A 16384-nucleotide genomic window follows, 5' to 3' on the forward strand; every position below is an offset into this window, starting at 1 on the left:
GGGGTAGGGGGGCTGCCTGATCCTTGGGGAGTGTGGGGGTAGCTAAGGTCAGCAGGAAGGTGGGAGCACGTCCAGGAGAGAAGGTGGACGGTCATTCTAAGGGTAGAAGGAGAGGTGGCAGACATGGCGGGGCCCAGTGGCCTCTCCAGAAGCAAGCAAGGCTTGCCCCACAGCCGGGCACTGCAGAGGGGCCTAGGTGGACAGAGCATGGTGGTCAGATTGGGTAGTTAGAAGTCACTGGCGACCCTGATCCTTTAGCCACCCCTGCCCCTGGCCAGGCTCAGTGAGCATGCCTCTGGTGCTCAGGTCACGCGGGCTTATGGACCGACAGAGGAGCTGGAGACATGGGTATTTTGGGTACTCACAGGACTATCCCGGTGGGGCTCCATGCTGGTCTGTGCTGCCTGCCCTCAATCAGTTGAAGCTTCTTCACGTGGCGGCAGAATTTAATGCAGAAGGTGCCCACCAGGAGCTCCATGTCTGTTTCCACACACACGCCCATTTCTTGGAAATCGGCCATCATTTGTGTCAGGAACGTTTTGTTCTGAGTCTCGTACAAACAGTGGAGGAACTCCAGAGAGTGTGGCTGCCGCAGGGGCTGCAGGGACGGGACCCACTGCTTCAGGTTCCTCCCCTGAGACAGCCGGCAGTTAAAGATGTTCTCCATCGCTCTCTCCCCCTTATCACTTAACAGGCCCAATAGGAAACGTGTGGTTGGTGCCCCAAACAGGCCATGTGTTCCATATGCTTCTAGCAACTTTTCCAAATCTATGATGCAATTAGAATGTTTACCTCTCCCCTTCTTATCCTCCAGGGCATAGGACATTGCTGCAAAGAACTCCTGGAAACAGAGGTGAATGAAGCTGTAGCTCAGAGGGATGGGGTGCTCTTGAAGAATACCCATCTTTAAGAGGGTGGAGATGATGGCCCCATCTAACTCATGCTTCCTGAGGTCATCTCGATTGAAAAGGGTCTTTTTTTGCCAGATGCCCTCAGCAGCCAGAGAGCAGATGTCCCCGAGCTGGGGCCCCAGAGGCTGAGCTCGGAGAGCCTGGGAAAGGTAATGCAGACAGAGGGTCGTGGTGGTCTTGGAGGTCAGTGTGAGTTCCTCCTTCCGCTTCATCTGCTCCATCAGGCAGGTGCAGGCCAGCCAGGACACCCAGGGCACGAGACACAGGGCCCAGAGCTCTTTGTTTGATTGGATCAACCCCAAGGCTCTAACTGCTTGCCTTTCATCTGTGAAATATTTGTACAAATATTCCCTCCTGCTGGACTCAGAGAACCCCAGGACCTCTACCCAGCGTGCCTGCTCCAAAGAAGGAATGAGGTTCTGCAGAGCTGTGGTCCGAGCCGTGATCAGGAAGGATGCCTCGGGAAGTATGGTTTTCCCCAGCAAACTGCCCAGCAGTGCATCCGCCGGCTGCGGCTGGCTCCAGTGCAGACAGAGCTCGGAACTCGGCTCCTGCAAGACCCATCTTGGCTCATCCACACCATCGAGGATGAAGAGCAGCCGCTCTGGCCTGGACAGGATCTGTCTAATGGGGGCCTGCGCAGCTGTCCAGTCTTTCCCGATGAGTTCAGCCAGACTCACCACCTTGCACTGGGCCAGCTCTCTGCAGCTGAAGTAGAAGACATGCTGGAAGCGGTCCCCATACAGCTGGCCTCTCCCCCAGGCTGCCCTCACCTGCCTGGCCAGTGTTGACTTCCCAGTTCCAGCAGCCCCCTGCAGTATGACTATGCGAGGTTCTTGGGTATCCAGGCCTGGGCCAAATAAGTCTCTGATCTCAATTAAACGTCCTCGATCCTCCTCCACATCATGAGGCCAGCTTCCCTTGACCAGCGACTTATGGCTTCTGGGGTGAGGTCTTTGTAGAAGTAGCAGCTGTGTGAAATTTTGGTTCAAATCGTCATTTTTCCAGGACCATGTGGAACAGAGGCTCTCTCTTGCAGAAGGCTCCCATGGGTGGCGGTGGGGCTGTAGGCTGGCGTGTACCTGTGGGGGCGTTCCTACTGCTGCCTCCCATGGGGGCCTGCCTTTCTCTGATTCCTCTCTCTCTCTTTCTCTGATTCCTAAGTAAGGGAGGGAAAGAAGGAACATAAAGGTAGAGAATAGAAGAATGAATGAATTCATTAAACAACTGTTTTAGGCACCTACTCCAAGCCACACACTGCGCTGGCTGCAGACACTGGTATGTTCTTGCCATGCGGCGGAAGGGACATGTGCTTTGGGGGAGAAGATCCCAGTTCAAGTCTTGACTCAACCAAGTCACACTCCCTGAATGACTTTCCTTCACTGAATATTTATCAAGGGCTTACTATGTGCCAGGTGCCGCTACAGGGGCTGGGGATAAAGAGTGAACAAAACAGACACAACTCTCTGTCCTCACTAAGCACGTGATGCTGGCCATTAGCCCCTGTGAGCCTCAGTTTTCTCATCCATAAGCTGGGGGTTGTAGGAGGTCATGGAGTTGTGGAGGAGATACCAGAGTGTGTAGCAGGCACTGACAGCATCCTCTGAGCACCCGCTATTGCGGTACCTGCCAACCGTGTCCCTCGGCAACAGCTGTGGTCATCTGTCTGAGGACTCTTTCTCTGCCTGTAAGCCAGGCAAGCCAGAAATACTGGGGGATAGTTCTCCAGTCCAGGAGATGCCCTTAGTGGATGACAGATGGGGGTCCCTTGCCCCCAGTGCAGATAACACTCAAGCGTGTTCTCACCGTCTCCCAGACATCCGCAGCAGCATGGAGCCTGCGGATGCAATGACATTCATAGGCTCAAAGTAAAGGGATGGGAAAAAATCCACCAAGCAAATGGAAAACAAACAAAAGCATGGATTGCCATTCTAATCTCAGACCAAACTTCAAATCAACAACAATCAACAAAGAAAGACATTACATAATAAAGGTTAAGGGTTCAATTCACCAAGAAGACTTTTTTTTTTTTTTTTTCTTGAGACGGAGTCTCGCTCTGTCGCCCAGGCCAGTGCAGTGGTGCGATCTTGGCTCGCTGCAAGCTCTGCCTCCCGGGTTCACGCCATTCTCCTGCCTCAGCCTCCCGTGTAGCTGGGACTACAGGCGCCCACCACCATGCCCGGCTAATTTTTTATGTTTTTAGTAGAGTCGGGGTTTCACCATGTTAGCCAGGATGGTCTCGATCTCCTGACCTCGTGATCCGCCCGTCTCTGCCTCCCAAAGTGCTAGGATTACAGGCGTGAGCCACCACACCTGGCCAACTTAACTATTATGAATATATATGCACCTAATACAGGAGCACCCAGATTCATAAGACAAGTTTGTAGAGACTGATGGAGAGACTTAGATAACCATATAGTACTAATGGGAGACTTCAACACTCACTGACAGTATTGAACAGATCATCAAGGCAGAATACTAACAAAGATATTTGGGACCTAAATTCCACACTTGACCAAATGGGCCTAACAGACATCTACAGAACTCTCCACCTCAAACAACAGAATATATATTCTTCTCATTTGCGCATGGCATATACTGTAAAATCAACCACACAATCTGCCATAAAAAGTTCTCAGCAAATTAAAAAAAAACACAAACCATATCAGCCACACCCTTGGACCACTGCACAATTAAAAAAAATCAATACAAAGAAGATAGCTCAAAACCATACAATTCATGGAAATTAAACAACCTGCTCCTGAGTGGTGTTTGGGTAAACAATGAAATTAAGGCAGAAATAAAAAAATTCTTTGAAACCAGTGAGAACAAAGATACAATATACCAAATCTTTGGGACACAGATAAAACGATGTTAAGAGGAAAGTTTATAGCAGTAAATGCCCACATCAAAAAGTTAGAAAAATCTCCAATTAGCAACCTAACATCACAAATGGAAGAATTAGAAAAACAAGAGCAAATCAGTCCCAAAGCTAGCAGAAGACAAGAAATAACCAAAATCAGAGCTGAACTGAATGAAATTGAGATGGAAAAAACCATACAAAAGATCAACAAAACCAAAAGTTCATTCTTTGGAAGAATAAATAAGATCGACAGACCACCAGCTAGACTAATAAAGAAAAAAAAAGATAGAAGATCCAAATAAGCACAACAAGAAATGACAAAGAGGACATTACCACTGACCCCAGAGAAATATGGAAAACCCTCAGAGACTATTATGAACACCTCTATACACAGAAATTAGAAAAACCTACAAGAAATAAATTCCTAAGACTGAACTAGGAAGAAATTAAAACTCTGAACAGAGCAATAATGAGTTCTAAAATGGAATCCGTAACAAAAATTCTAACAACCAGAAAAGGCCAGGACCAGATAGATTCACAGCTGAATTCAACCAGACATATAAAGAAGAGCTGGTACAATTTCTACTGAAATTATTCCAAAAAATTGAGGAGGAGAGGACTCCTTTTGAACATAGGTGCAAAAATCTTCAGCAAAATACTAGCAAACTGAATCCAGCAGCACATCAAAAAGCGAATTCACCACAACCAGATAGGTTTTATTTTTGGAATGCATGTTTGATTCAACATATGCAAATCAATAAATGTGATCCATCACATAAACAGAAGTAAAAAAAGCCCCCACATGATCATCTCAATAGATGCAGAAAAGGCATTTGATAAAATTCAACATCCTTTAATGTTGAAACTCTCAACAAACTAGACATTGAAGGAGCATACCTCAAAATAATAAGGGCCATTTATGACAAAACCACAGCCAACATCATACTGAATGGGCAAAAGCTGGAAGTATTCTCCTTGAGAACCAGAACAATACAAGGATGCTCATTCTCATCATCTATTCAACATAGTACTAGAAGTCCTATCCAGGGCAATCAGGTAAGAGAAAGAAGTAGAAGACATCCAAATGGGAAGAGAGGAAGTCAAAGTATCTCTGTTTGCAGATGTTATGATTTTATACCTAGAAAACCTCCTAGTCTCTGCCCCACATCTGCTAGATCTGATAAACAACTTCAGCAAAGTTTCAGGATGCAACATCAATTTCTTCTATTGGGTAATAAGTATTATGTAACATTGTGCAATGCTGGCGCATTTCCATAAACCAACAACATCCAAGCTGAGTGCCAAATCAAGAATGCAATCCCATTCACAATAGCCACAAAAAAGTACCTAGGAATACATCTAACCAGGATTTTGAAAGATCTCTATAGCAAGAACTACAAAACACTGCTGAAGGAAATCAGAGATGACACACACACAAATGGAAAACATTCCATGCTCATGAATAGGAATAATCAATATTGTTAAAATGGCCATACTACTCCAAGCAATGTACAGATTCAATGCTATTCCTATCAAACAACCAATGACATTCTTCACATAATTAGAAAAAGAATTCTAAAATTAATATGGAACCAAAAGAGAGCCCAAATAGCCAAAGCAATTCTAAGTAAAAAATAACAAATCTGGAGGCATCACAGTACCTATTTTTAAACTATACTACAAGGCTACAGTAATCAAAACAGCATGCTACTGGTACAAAAGCAGACACACAGACCAATGGAACAGAATAAAATGCCCAAAAATAAAGCTGCATACCTACAGCTATCTGATCTTTGATAATGTTGACAAAAACAAGCAATGGGGAAAGGATTCCCTATTCAATAAGTGATGCTGAGATAACTGGCTAGCCATATACAGAAGACTGAAACTGGACCCCTTCCTTATACCATATACAAAGATCAATGGAAGATGGATGAAAGGCTTAAATATAAAACCTAGAACTTTAAAAACCCTGAAGAAAACCTAGGAAATACCATTCTGAACCTAGGACCTGGCAAAAATTTCATGAGGAAGATGCCAAAAGCAATTGCAGTGAAAACAAAAATTGACAAATGGGACCTAATTAAACTAAAGAACTTCTGCACAGCAAAAGAAACTACCCACAAAGTAAATAGACAACCCACAGAATGGGAGAAAATATTTGCAAACTACCCATCTGACAAAGTTGGAATATCCAGAATCTATAAGGAACTTAAACACATAAACAAGTCAAAAACAATCCCATTAAAAAGTGGACAAACGGCTGGGCGTGGTGGCTCATGCCTGTAATCTCAGCACTTTGGGGACTGAGGCGGGCAGATCACTTGAGGTCAGGAATTCGAGACCAGCCTGGCCAACAGGCCATCTCCACTAAAAAATACAAAAATTAGCCAGGTGTGATGGTGCACACCTGTAATCCCAGCTACTTGGGAGGCTGAGGGAGGAGAATCCCTTGAGCCTGGGAGGGGGGAGGTTGCAGTGAGCAGAGATCGCACCACGGCAGTCCAGCTTGGATGACAGTGCGAGACTGTCTAAAAAAAAAAAAAAAAAAAGTGGACAAAGGACGCTGATAGATACTTCAAAAGACATACACATGACCGACAGCATAAGAAAAAATGCTCAACATCACTTATTATTAGAAAAATGCAAATCAAATCCACGATGAGATACTATTGCACACCAGTCAGAATGGCTATCACTAAGAAGTCAAAAAATAACAGATGTTGGTGAGATTGCAGAGAAACAGGAACACTTATACACTGCTGGTAAGAATGTAAATTAGTTCAGCCACTGTGGAAAGCAATTTGGCGATTTCCCAAAGAACTCTGAACTACCATTCAATCTAGCAATCCCATTATTGGGTATATACCCAAAGGAATGTAAATCATTCTACCGTAAAGATGCATGCACATGTATGTTCATTGCAGCACTAGTCACAATAGCACCAGTATGGAATCAATCATAGACTGGTTAAAGAAAATGTGGTACATTTGCACATGGAATACTACACAGCCATAAAAAAGAATGAGATCATGCCTTTGCAGCAACTTGGATGGAGCTGGAAAGCATTATAAGCAAACTAACACAGGAACAGAAAACCAAATACTGCATGTTCTCATTCATAAGTTAGGGCTAAACACTGAGTACACATGGACACAAAAAAAGGAACAATAGATACTTCGACCTTTTGAGGGTGAAGGGTGGGAGGAGGGTAAGGATTAAAAAACTGCTGAGCCAGGTGCCGTGGCTCATGCCTGTAATTCCAGCACTTTGGGAAGCTGAGGCGGGCAGATCCTGAGGTCAGGAGATTGAGACCATCCTGGCTAACACGGTGAAACCCCATCTCTACTAAAAAGACAAAAAATTAGCCGAGTGTGGTGGCGGGCGCCTGTAGTCCCAGCTGCTCGGGAGGCTGCAGGAGAATGGCGTGAACCCGGGAGGTGGAGCTTGCAGTGAGTGGAGATCGTGCCACTGCACTCCAGCCTGGGCGACAGAGCGAGACTCCGTCTCAAAACAAACAAACAAAACAAAAAAGCAAAAACAAAAACTACCTAAAAGGTACCATGCTTATTACCAGGGGGACAAGATAATTTGTACAGCAAACACTTGTGACACATAATTTACCTATGTAACAAACCTGCACATGTGTTTCTGAAACTAAAAGGTTTTTTTTTTTTTTTTTAAAGTTCCCTATGTGAAGAATTCCCTTAGAATTTCAAATCAGCGAAAAACGTATTTCCCTTGCATTGGTCTTTTCTATTAACAGGTATTATGTAACCCATTATATTTCCCCTTTTGCCAGTGTTGCTAGAATGTCCACAACCCATGGAACCTTTATTTATAGCAATGAGTTAGTCTTTGTGGTTTTCATACTTGTTTTTTTCACTTTTAAAGTTATTGCATTTTTATGCTTTTATAGATGGCTCTGATGTCTTTATATTCTTCCTTTCTTCCTTCTTTTCTGTTTTTCAGTTTTAATTATCTTTACTGTTTATTTGGGTTTTCTAATTCACAAAATCATTCTGAGAAAAAGTTATCTTTGTGATTCTCAGATACAGAAAGAAGCAACTTCGAGTCAAGTATTAGAATCATCCTTTCTTGACTTTGTTGCAGATTCTGTTTTCCTTAGTTTAACTTGAATGTTGAACTTTCCTTATATACCCTATCAAGATTTTAAAAATAGGGGTTTATTTATTTTTTTAGACTCAGGTGGTATATGTGCAGGTTTGTTACATGGCTGGTTCTTTTTTTTTTTTGAATGGCAAATGGTGTGAATAATTAAGTAAACTGATATACTTTGAGGCTAGTCCATATAGGACCACGAAGTCTACAAGTTTACTCCTAGCTGGGTGCAGAAGAAATCCTTTTAACTTAACATCTCCCAGATTTCAAAGGAGGCATCCCCTGGCATTTAGAGGCAGTGTAGTTAGTGGTTAAGGAGCCTGTGGCATCAGGAGCCTCTGTACCTGTGGCTTTAGCATGACCGTCCTCATTGCCCAGATGAGGGCACCCCCTATGTAAGAGTTAAATGTGTGGATTGCTGGATGAGAGTGAAGGCTGAATTCCATCTTTGCTAGTACTAACTGTGAGACTATCTTTCTGATCCTTGGTTTTCTCATCTCCGTGGTATGATAATAGCAATATTTATCTCATGGAGTGGTTGTAAAATTTAAGGCCAATGTACACGTAAAGCCCTGGACATGGTCTAACCCAGACAGTGTCCAGTGAGCACTGATGGGCATGGGACTAGCTGTAGGCCACTTGTGGGATGAGGAGCTCAGTGGAAATTGAACCCATCTCTCCTGACCCCAGGCCAGTGCCCTGTCCAGTAAACCAGGTGATGTGTAACCCCATCCAGCCTCCCCCATCCTTGCTCTGTTGTCCCCCTGATGTGCTAACACATCTGTATTTTGATGCCCAGGGGCCTCCTGGAAACAGTGCCTTGGACCAGTGGAGAGGCTCCAAGGGTGGGATTTCCTGAGGGAAATTTCAGATGTTTTCCAGAACCTCTGCTCAGCCTGCCAACCTGGTCCCCAGGGGACTCTTTGTCCATGCATTTGCCTCTCCCACCTCACCCCCCAGCCAGGAGCTCAGTAGGGTCTCACCTGTGTAGTAATTTCCTGACGTTTCATCCAGAGGCCACTGGGTCCCAGGAGCCTCCTGCTCTCTGGGCGCTAGGCTGGGCTGAGGTGGGGATCCCCAGCTCGCCAGCACTGCTGTGGATGTGGGGGCATTGGGCGACTCCTGGCTTGGAGATTCAAAGTCTGGGGAGCTTGGAAGAGCTTGGTAGAGGAGTGAGGAAGAGATTTCTGGGGGGAATTAAAAGAAAAATGACCATTTACTGAACATTTATTTTCTTTTAGGTGTATATATTTTAAACTCTCACAGCAGTCCTGAGAGATGAGTCTTAATAATATTATTTTGAAAACCATGTCAAAATAGAGGGACAATTTTATTCTCTTAGTAGTGAAGAGAGAAGTCATGTGAGGGAGCTGGCTTGGGCCGAGGACTAAGCCTAGCCTCTTCTTGGGGTCTGTCTGGAAAACAGAGTCCTCCTCGGAACTTCTGGACCACCCTGACCCTCAGGATCTTCACAGCCCACCAATATTATGAGCCGAGTTCTCCTCGGGCAGGGACCATGTCACCCATGACACCCAGTTGGGTAAGACTCATTGCCTGACTCATATGGGTCTCAGCTTCTCCATCTGTCGAATGGGGAGGGGTGTAATCTCTCCCTTGAGGGGTCCCTGAAAGGTCACTTCCAGGCCTACCTCTCACAGCCCACCCTGGCTCCCCTGTCCTTCCTCTGCGGTCCCCCACGTCAGGTCCCCATGCACAGACATGATCATCTGGGTGGGGCCCACCAGCGGATTCGCAGCTCCACCCAGGGCTGTCGGCCGGACTCAGCAAGCCTCACCTCTCCAGCGGTGTCCAGATGTGTCAGGCAGCTGTCTCAAAACCCTTCTCTCTGAGCCCTGGGTGCACTCCACTGGCAATTCACGGTTCCAGGACCTCAGCACTGCGGTGGAGGTGGGTTGGCTGGGAGACCCCAGGTGGGGTTCACTCGGGCTGTAGGGGAATGACGGAGAGTAGTCTACAGGAAAGAGATAAAGAGGTTGGAGACACATTAGAGGGGCAGGGGCAGGTGCCAGGGAACTGAGCTGGTCTCCTGTCTCAACCAAGAGGTCAGGATACACCAGCAAACCCGCTGCAGCCCTCTACAACCCCCTCTAGAGGCTTGTCTGAAGAATGATGCTCTTACAGATACTGCTAGGCAAAAAGTCCTGGTCTGGGATCAGGAAATCTGCATATCTGCCTTGGTCCTGACTACCTCCCTGCGTAAATCACACTCCTCCCGAGCCTCAGCTGTGTTTCATTGGGCCAACGGCATCTGCCACCCAGGGCAGCTAATAGTAATAACAGCAGCAGCAGCAGCAGCAACAGGGGAGATCTTATTTATTGAGCATCTACTGTGTATCAGACTCTGTGCACTCTGTGCTAAATGTTTAACCTGGATGATCTCTTTTAACCCTCACACAGCCCAGGGAGGCGGGCTCTCACTCTCCCATTTTGCAGAGAGCAGTGAAGTGATTGGCCCAGGGTGATAGTGCCAGGATGGGGAATAGAGACTGACTCCCAAGTCTGTGCTCCTAACTACAACGCCAGGCAAGTAGCGGGAATGCACTTGAATAGAAGAGGGTGGGGCTCTGAGGTGCAGCAAGGGCCCCCCAGCAAGCCTCCCGGCTCAAGTGTAGTCTGGGGCCTGGGTCTGCCTTTGACAGGGCAGTTCCACGTCACTGCCCAGAGGAAGGCCTGGCAGGGAGGGCTCAGTGGTGGTGGTGGGGGGGTTCCAAGAGGGGAGGGCAGGGGTAGGGGCCAGGGGATGTTCAGCAGGCAGAGAGGTCCTTTGACTACTCACCTGCCCCTTCCCGGGCTTGGGTGCACAGTGACCTCAGCCCCATCTGCTCCCAGGTACAGAGGGCTAGGTCCCAGGCCCGCTGCTCCCCATACTGAGCCACCAGGTATGAGGCCACCTCCATGCCGCTCGTCTTCTCCAGCTGAGCGGGTGTCTCGCCCGAAGAGCCGCTGGAGTGCACTTTACTGGTGAATAGAAGCTGGAACTCCTTCAGCTCCTCCTTCTTCAGGAGCTCCAAGTAACAGGCCAGGCGGCCCCAGGCTCCGCCAGCCATCTCTCTCCCAGAGTTAAGGGGGCGTCTGGGGGATGGTTCACGGGTGGTGAGGGTATCAGGCAGGCAGAGAACACTGCTGTCCTTTGCCTTGGCTCTTACCGTCTCCTATTCAGCATTCAGAACCCAGTTTTATAAATCCCAGGGCACCTGCAGATAGATGCCGAGAGAGGGGGAGTGGTAGGAAAAGCCAGGGGAGGGAGGAGCCCAGAGGGGCCTGCAGACCCTGGAAGAAGTCAGCTGACAGGGAGGTGCTGGGATGGGGCCCAGGACCAGGCAGGGAGGGGGAGGGGGGGGGGAGAGGGGGCGCGGGGGGGGTGGGGGGTGTGGCAACGCTCACTGTTCTGTGTTCCTCAGATTCTTCCCTCTCCGGGGTCCTGGACTCCTGAGATCAACCGTTGAGCTGCAAGGCTGAGAAGAGGTGGGGTGGGAGGAGCCGCAGAGCAAGGAATGGGCTTTCAGAACCCAGAGCGGAGCCCAGGGCTACCGGCTCCCAGGTCTCTTCAGACCTCTCCTGGCCCTGGGGCACCGACCAGCAAGAACAGCCCCAGTCAACAAGAGTAGGGAGGAAACGTCACCCAGAGGAAACTCACAAGGGGCGTGGCCAGGGGGTAGGCACAAACCAGGCCTGGGTAGACTAGACTCAGAGTCACATATTCAGATGGGCCACATGACATCTATAGGCGGACCCGGGGCACAGGCCCAGACTAGCTGATGCTGCAGCAGGTATAGGCCCATACTACACACGGGCACTCCGCCAGCCTGTCACCTAGAGCCTGTGTGCGGAGCCAGGATGCAGAGACTCTCCAAGCAGTTGCGTCTACAATCCAGGACCAGCCTCTCAGGATGGGTGGGGCCCCGTGTCTGCCCGGGCAGCTCCTTATTGGGAAACGTTAGAACTGGGCCAGGGAGCATTTTTCCCAGCCTCTCATGGTTTTAGGAGCTTGTTGAGTTGCACTGCATGTCCTGTCATGCTACCAGGGGCACTGAAGCATGTGTCCCAGGCCCAGGAGGCTGTTTGCCTTGTGGGCAGCCCAGCACTTAACTGGTGAACACTTCCACCTGAAAGCAGAACCGCTCCTTCCTCATTCTTGCAAGCAGGCCTGGGGGAGCTAGGTGCAGACTTCCTCTCTGGTGGAATCTGCAAGATGCTGCTGACTCCAGGTTGAGGAATGACATTACCCAACTCATTTGCTGATGTCACACACCACCAGGAATTTCTGGAGATGCTTTGGTTTCACTTGGACTGGCAGAGCCCAGGCTTCAACCCATGGCTTGCTTGGACAAGGACTCCTTATGTGCCTGATTTATTTCTTGGAGCCTCGGTTTGCCCATCTATTAAATGAGACATCATAGGTTTATCAAGAGGCTTCAATTCAGCAAAAGGTCTTAGAGTCTCTATGGCCCAGGCTGGAGTGCAGTGGCAAGATCTCGGCTTACCGCAACCTCCGTCCACCTCCCGGGTTCCAGCGATTCTCCTGCCTCAGCCTCCTGGGCAGCTGGGATTACAGGTGCGCACCATCACACTGGGCTAATTTTTTTCTATTTTTAGTAGAGATGGGGTTTCACCATGTTAGCCAGGCTGGTGTCGAACTCCTGATCCAAGGTGATCCGCCCACCTTGGCCTCCCAAAGTGTTGGGATTACAGGTGTGAGCCTCCGTGCCTGGCCTAAATTTTATGTTAGTTTTAAAAAATGGCTAATAAGCACATTAGGGCATTCTAACATCAGACTGACCAGAAGTGGAAAAGCGCTGTGCTAAGAGTGGGATGATCGGGAGGCTCTGAGCACTCCGTGAAGGACCCTAAGACTCCATATAGTGGGAGGAATGGCCTGGGGGAGGGCTGTGTGGGTTCTTTTTCCTCCTCAACGCCAGCCAGTTCTGACACCAACTTGTGTCCTACAGTGCAGTTCTGACACTAACTGCCTGGAGTCGGCATCAAACCCCACAGGTTTAGGGGCTCAGTGAAGGGCTGGCCTCATATCAGATGCCAGTTGCAAATGGGGTGCCCAGACCACTGGCACCTCTGTCTGACTCAGTGACAAATGCAAGGGTTTCCACAGCCTCTGGCAGGTTCAATAATTTACCGAAATGACTCACAGGACTGAGAAAAGCACTTTATTACTATCGGTTCATGATGAAAGATACAGCTCAGGAAGAGCCAAATGGAAGAGATGCCAAGGTCAAGGTGTGGGTGGGGGTGGGGGCACAGAGCTTCCTTGCCCTCCCGGGCACCCCATTCTCCCTGCCCCTTCCTGCTTCACTAACCTGGAAGCTCTCCAAACCCCAAACAAACAAAACTGTGGGGTTTTCTTGGAGGTTTCACCTTATAGGCATAATTGACTAAATCACTGGCCACTGGAGATCCACTCAACCTGTTAAACAGATCAGAAACCTGGCCCATCCCACTATGCCCACTGGGGCCGCTGGTCCAGCCCTCAATCGTCTCTTACTGGGATCATTGTGCTAGCCTCCCACGTGTTCCCCACCCATGCTCATGCTGCCCCTTTACCGTCTATGCTCCGTCCAGCAGCCAGAATTATCCACTTAAAGCATAAATTAGGTCAGGTCACTTCTCAGCTCAAAACTTTCCCATACTCCCCATCTCACTCTGAGTAAAACCAAAGTCCAACCAAAGGTGCGGTGACTCATGCCTGTAATCCCAGCACTTTGGGAGGCTGAGGCGGGAGGATCACTTGAGGCCAGCAGTTCAAGACCAGTCTGGGAAACATGGCAAGACCCTGTCCCTATGAAATAATATTTAAAAACTTCCCAAATCCGGCCAGGCACAGTGGCTCATGCCTGTAATCCCAGCACTTTGGGAGGCTGAAGTGGGCAGATCACCTGAGGTCAGGAGTTCAAGACCAGCCTGGCCAACATGGTGAAATCCCATCTCTGATAAAACGAAAAAAAAAAAAAAAAAATCCAAAATCCTGGTGTGGTGGCACACACTGTAATCCTTAAGGAGGCTGAGACAGAAGAATCGCTTGAACCCAGGAGGCAGAAATTGCAGTGAGCCAAGATCATGCCATTGCACTCCAGTCTGGGCGACAAGAGCGAAACTCAGTCTCAAACAAAACAAAAGAAAAAACCAAACACCAACAACAAAAACTTCCCAAATCCCCCGAAGTCCTCCCAGTGGCTCCCGGGGGCTGCATGATCTAGCCCCTGACATCTCTCCGGCATTATCTCCTACATTATCCCCCTCCCTCACTCTGCTCTGGGTCCTCGTAATCTCTTGCCTGTTCCTTGAATACGCCAAGAGTACTCTCCAGGGCCTTTGCACTAGTCTTTCCATTGTCTTGGAATGGTTTCCCCAGATATTGAGAGGTGTGCTATCTAACCGCCTGCTAAGTAGTATTCCTCCACTCCCTGCTTCATTTTTCTGCACGACACTTACTACTGCCTGATGTTACAGACTTATTTACCTTCTGTCACCACATCCTGCCGATAGAATGTTAGGTTCCTGGAGACAGAACTTGGCTTGTTTTGTTCGCTGTTGTATCTGCTATGCCTAAATCACAGCCTGGCCCACAATGTCAGCACAATCAATGCCACAGACATGGAATGTCTTTTGAACCCTTTCCTTTTTATCCTTCTAAACAGCTACTCACTCTGGCCACTAGATGGCACTCAAGTACTTTCTGTGCATTGTAGCAGCCTCATGGGTTTGGTGGGGACGACCCACTGGCCCTCTGTGAGCCTGAATTTTTAAAGTTATCCCTGTTTCTGGTGCTTTGGGTCTTTGTTTCCTTTCTTTGAGGCATTTTAGGAACCTATTAAGGCTCACTTTTATTCAAGTCATACTATTTTTAATTAAAAGTTAACACATGAGGAACATCTGTATGGCCAATACTCCAGCAGAGTACACTGAGGCTTTCTCTTTACGTTCAAATTACTATGACTTGAACCCAGATCTGGATAACTTCTGGAAATCAGCCTCCTTGAAATTCCCCTCCTCCCACCTACTTCTAAGCATGTCCCAGACATTACCTCTTGGGGTTCTGAAGTCAGTCCTTGGTTCCCCTCTGACTGACTACTGGTCTTGACTACCTTGCTGTCGTTCCCTTGGTCTCAGACCCCATTTCTATCCTCCTGAAGTTGCCCCATTCCTGAAATGTGGGACGAAGTTTTCCCAGTTCACACACAGCTGAGACCATGATATGAGGATACGATTTTGAGCAAGACCTTCCCCAAGGATCAGGGATGAAGGACGGTAAATACATCACGGTGTCATTCTCCATAGCTGTGGCTCACACTGTCCTCAGAGCCCTCTGGTCCAGGATCATCCCTGCTGTCCCTTTTCCAGCTGGAGCTCTCTGGAGCTCTGGTGGTTTCCATTATACATGGGCAGGTCATTGCCCAGCCTCAATATTCTCCAGCCTCCTCTGCCCTTTGGAGGCCAGGTCTGTCTGGCTCTAATACTTACAAAGAGAACAAGTTGTGCTACATTCACATCACTCCTAGCACAGGCCCCAGGATTATCCTCCTTCCAAGATGACTGACATAGAAATATCTAGTCCCTTCAGATGTGTGCTTGGTATTGCTGGAAATAAGAGCTTGGAGTCACAAAGAAAACGAGCACTCAAATAAAGGATTTCTCAGCAAGGCAAACTTACTTCCGGAGAATGGTGCCACTTGCCCTTCCGGCCACTGCAAGAGCACACTGAACAAAGCAGGGAAGTGGTTTTTATCCCCAACACAGTCAGTCTCTGATACCGTGTCTGGTCCCCATTGGCTGGAGTTGGACGGCACAGTCTAAGCTGATCCTGATTGGCTACTTCCAATGGAGCAGGGGTGGGGACTACAGCAGTGGAAAGAGCAGTTTTGGCCAAATAAAGTACAGATGTGGGTTGTTACAGATTGGGAATGGATGTGGGTTACAGATTGGGAATGGATGTGGGTTATAGATTCGGAATGGACGCGGGTTACAGATTGGGAATGGATGTGGGTTACAGATTGGGAATGGATGTGGGTTGTTACAGATTGGGAATGGATGTGGGTTACAGATTGGGAAAGGATGTGGGTTACAGACTGGGAATGGATGTGAGTTACAGATTGGGAATGGATGTGAGTTACAGGTTGGGAATGGATGTGGGTTACAGACTGGGAATGGATGTGGGTTACAGACTGGGAAAGGATGTGAGTTGTTACAGATTGCGAATGGATGTGAGTTACAGATTGGGAATGGATGTGAGTTACAGATAGGGAATGGATGTGAGTAATTACAGATTGGAATGGATGTGGGTTACAGATTGGGAATGGATGTGAGTTGTTACAGATAAGGAATGGATGTGGTTACAGATTGGGAATGGATGTGAGTTGTTACAGATTGGGAATGGATGTGAGTTACAGATTGGGAATGGATGTGAGTAATTACAGATTGGGAATGGATGTGAGTAATTACAGATTGGGAATGGATG

General features: G+C 48.0%; 1 protein-coding gene across 1 annotated transcript; it reads right to left on the reverse strand.

Moving 5' to 3' along the window:
* Positions 1 to 202: 202 nt before the first annotated feature.
* Positions 203 to 11520, reverse strand: NLRP1 (NLR family pyrin domain containing 1). The gene is made up of 5 exons (XM_026456324.1): positions 11302 to 11520; positions 10694 to 11111; positions 9692 to 9868; positions 8880 to 9083; positions 203 to 2070 (listed from the first exon to the last, which is right to left on the reverse strand). The coding sequence occupies exons 2-5, from the start codon at positions 10962 to 10964 to the stop codon at positions 362 to 364; spliced, it is 2361 nt and encodes a 786-aa protein (XP_026312109.1). The 5' UTR covers positions 10965 to 11111; positions 11302 to 11520; the 3' UTR covers positions 203 to 361.
* Between the last annotated feature and the right edge of the window lie 4864 nt (positions 11521 to 16384).

Source organism: Piliocolobus tephrosceles, chromosome 16 (genome assembly GCF_002776525.5).
Source record: "Piliocolobus tephrosceles isolate RC106 chromosome 16, ASM277652v3, whole genome shotgun sequence".
Lineage (NCBI taxonomy): Eukaryota > Metazoa > Chordata > Mammalia > Primates > Cercopithecidae > Piliocolobus > Piliocolobus tephrosceles.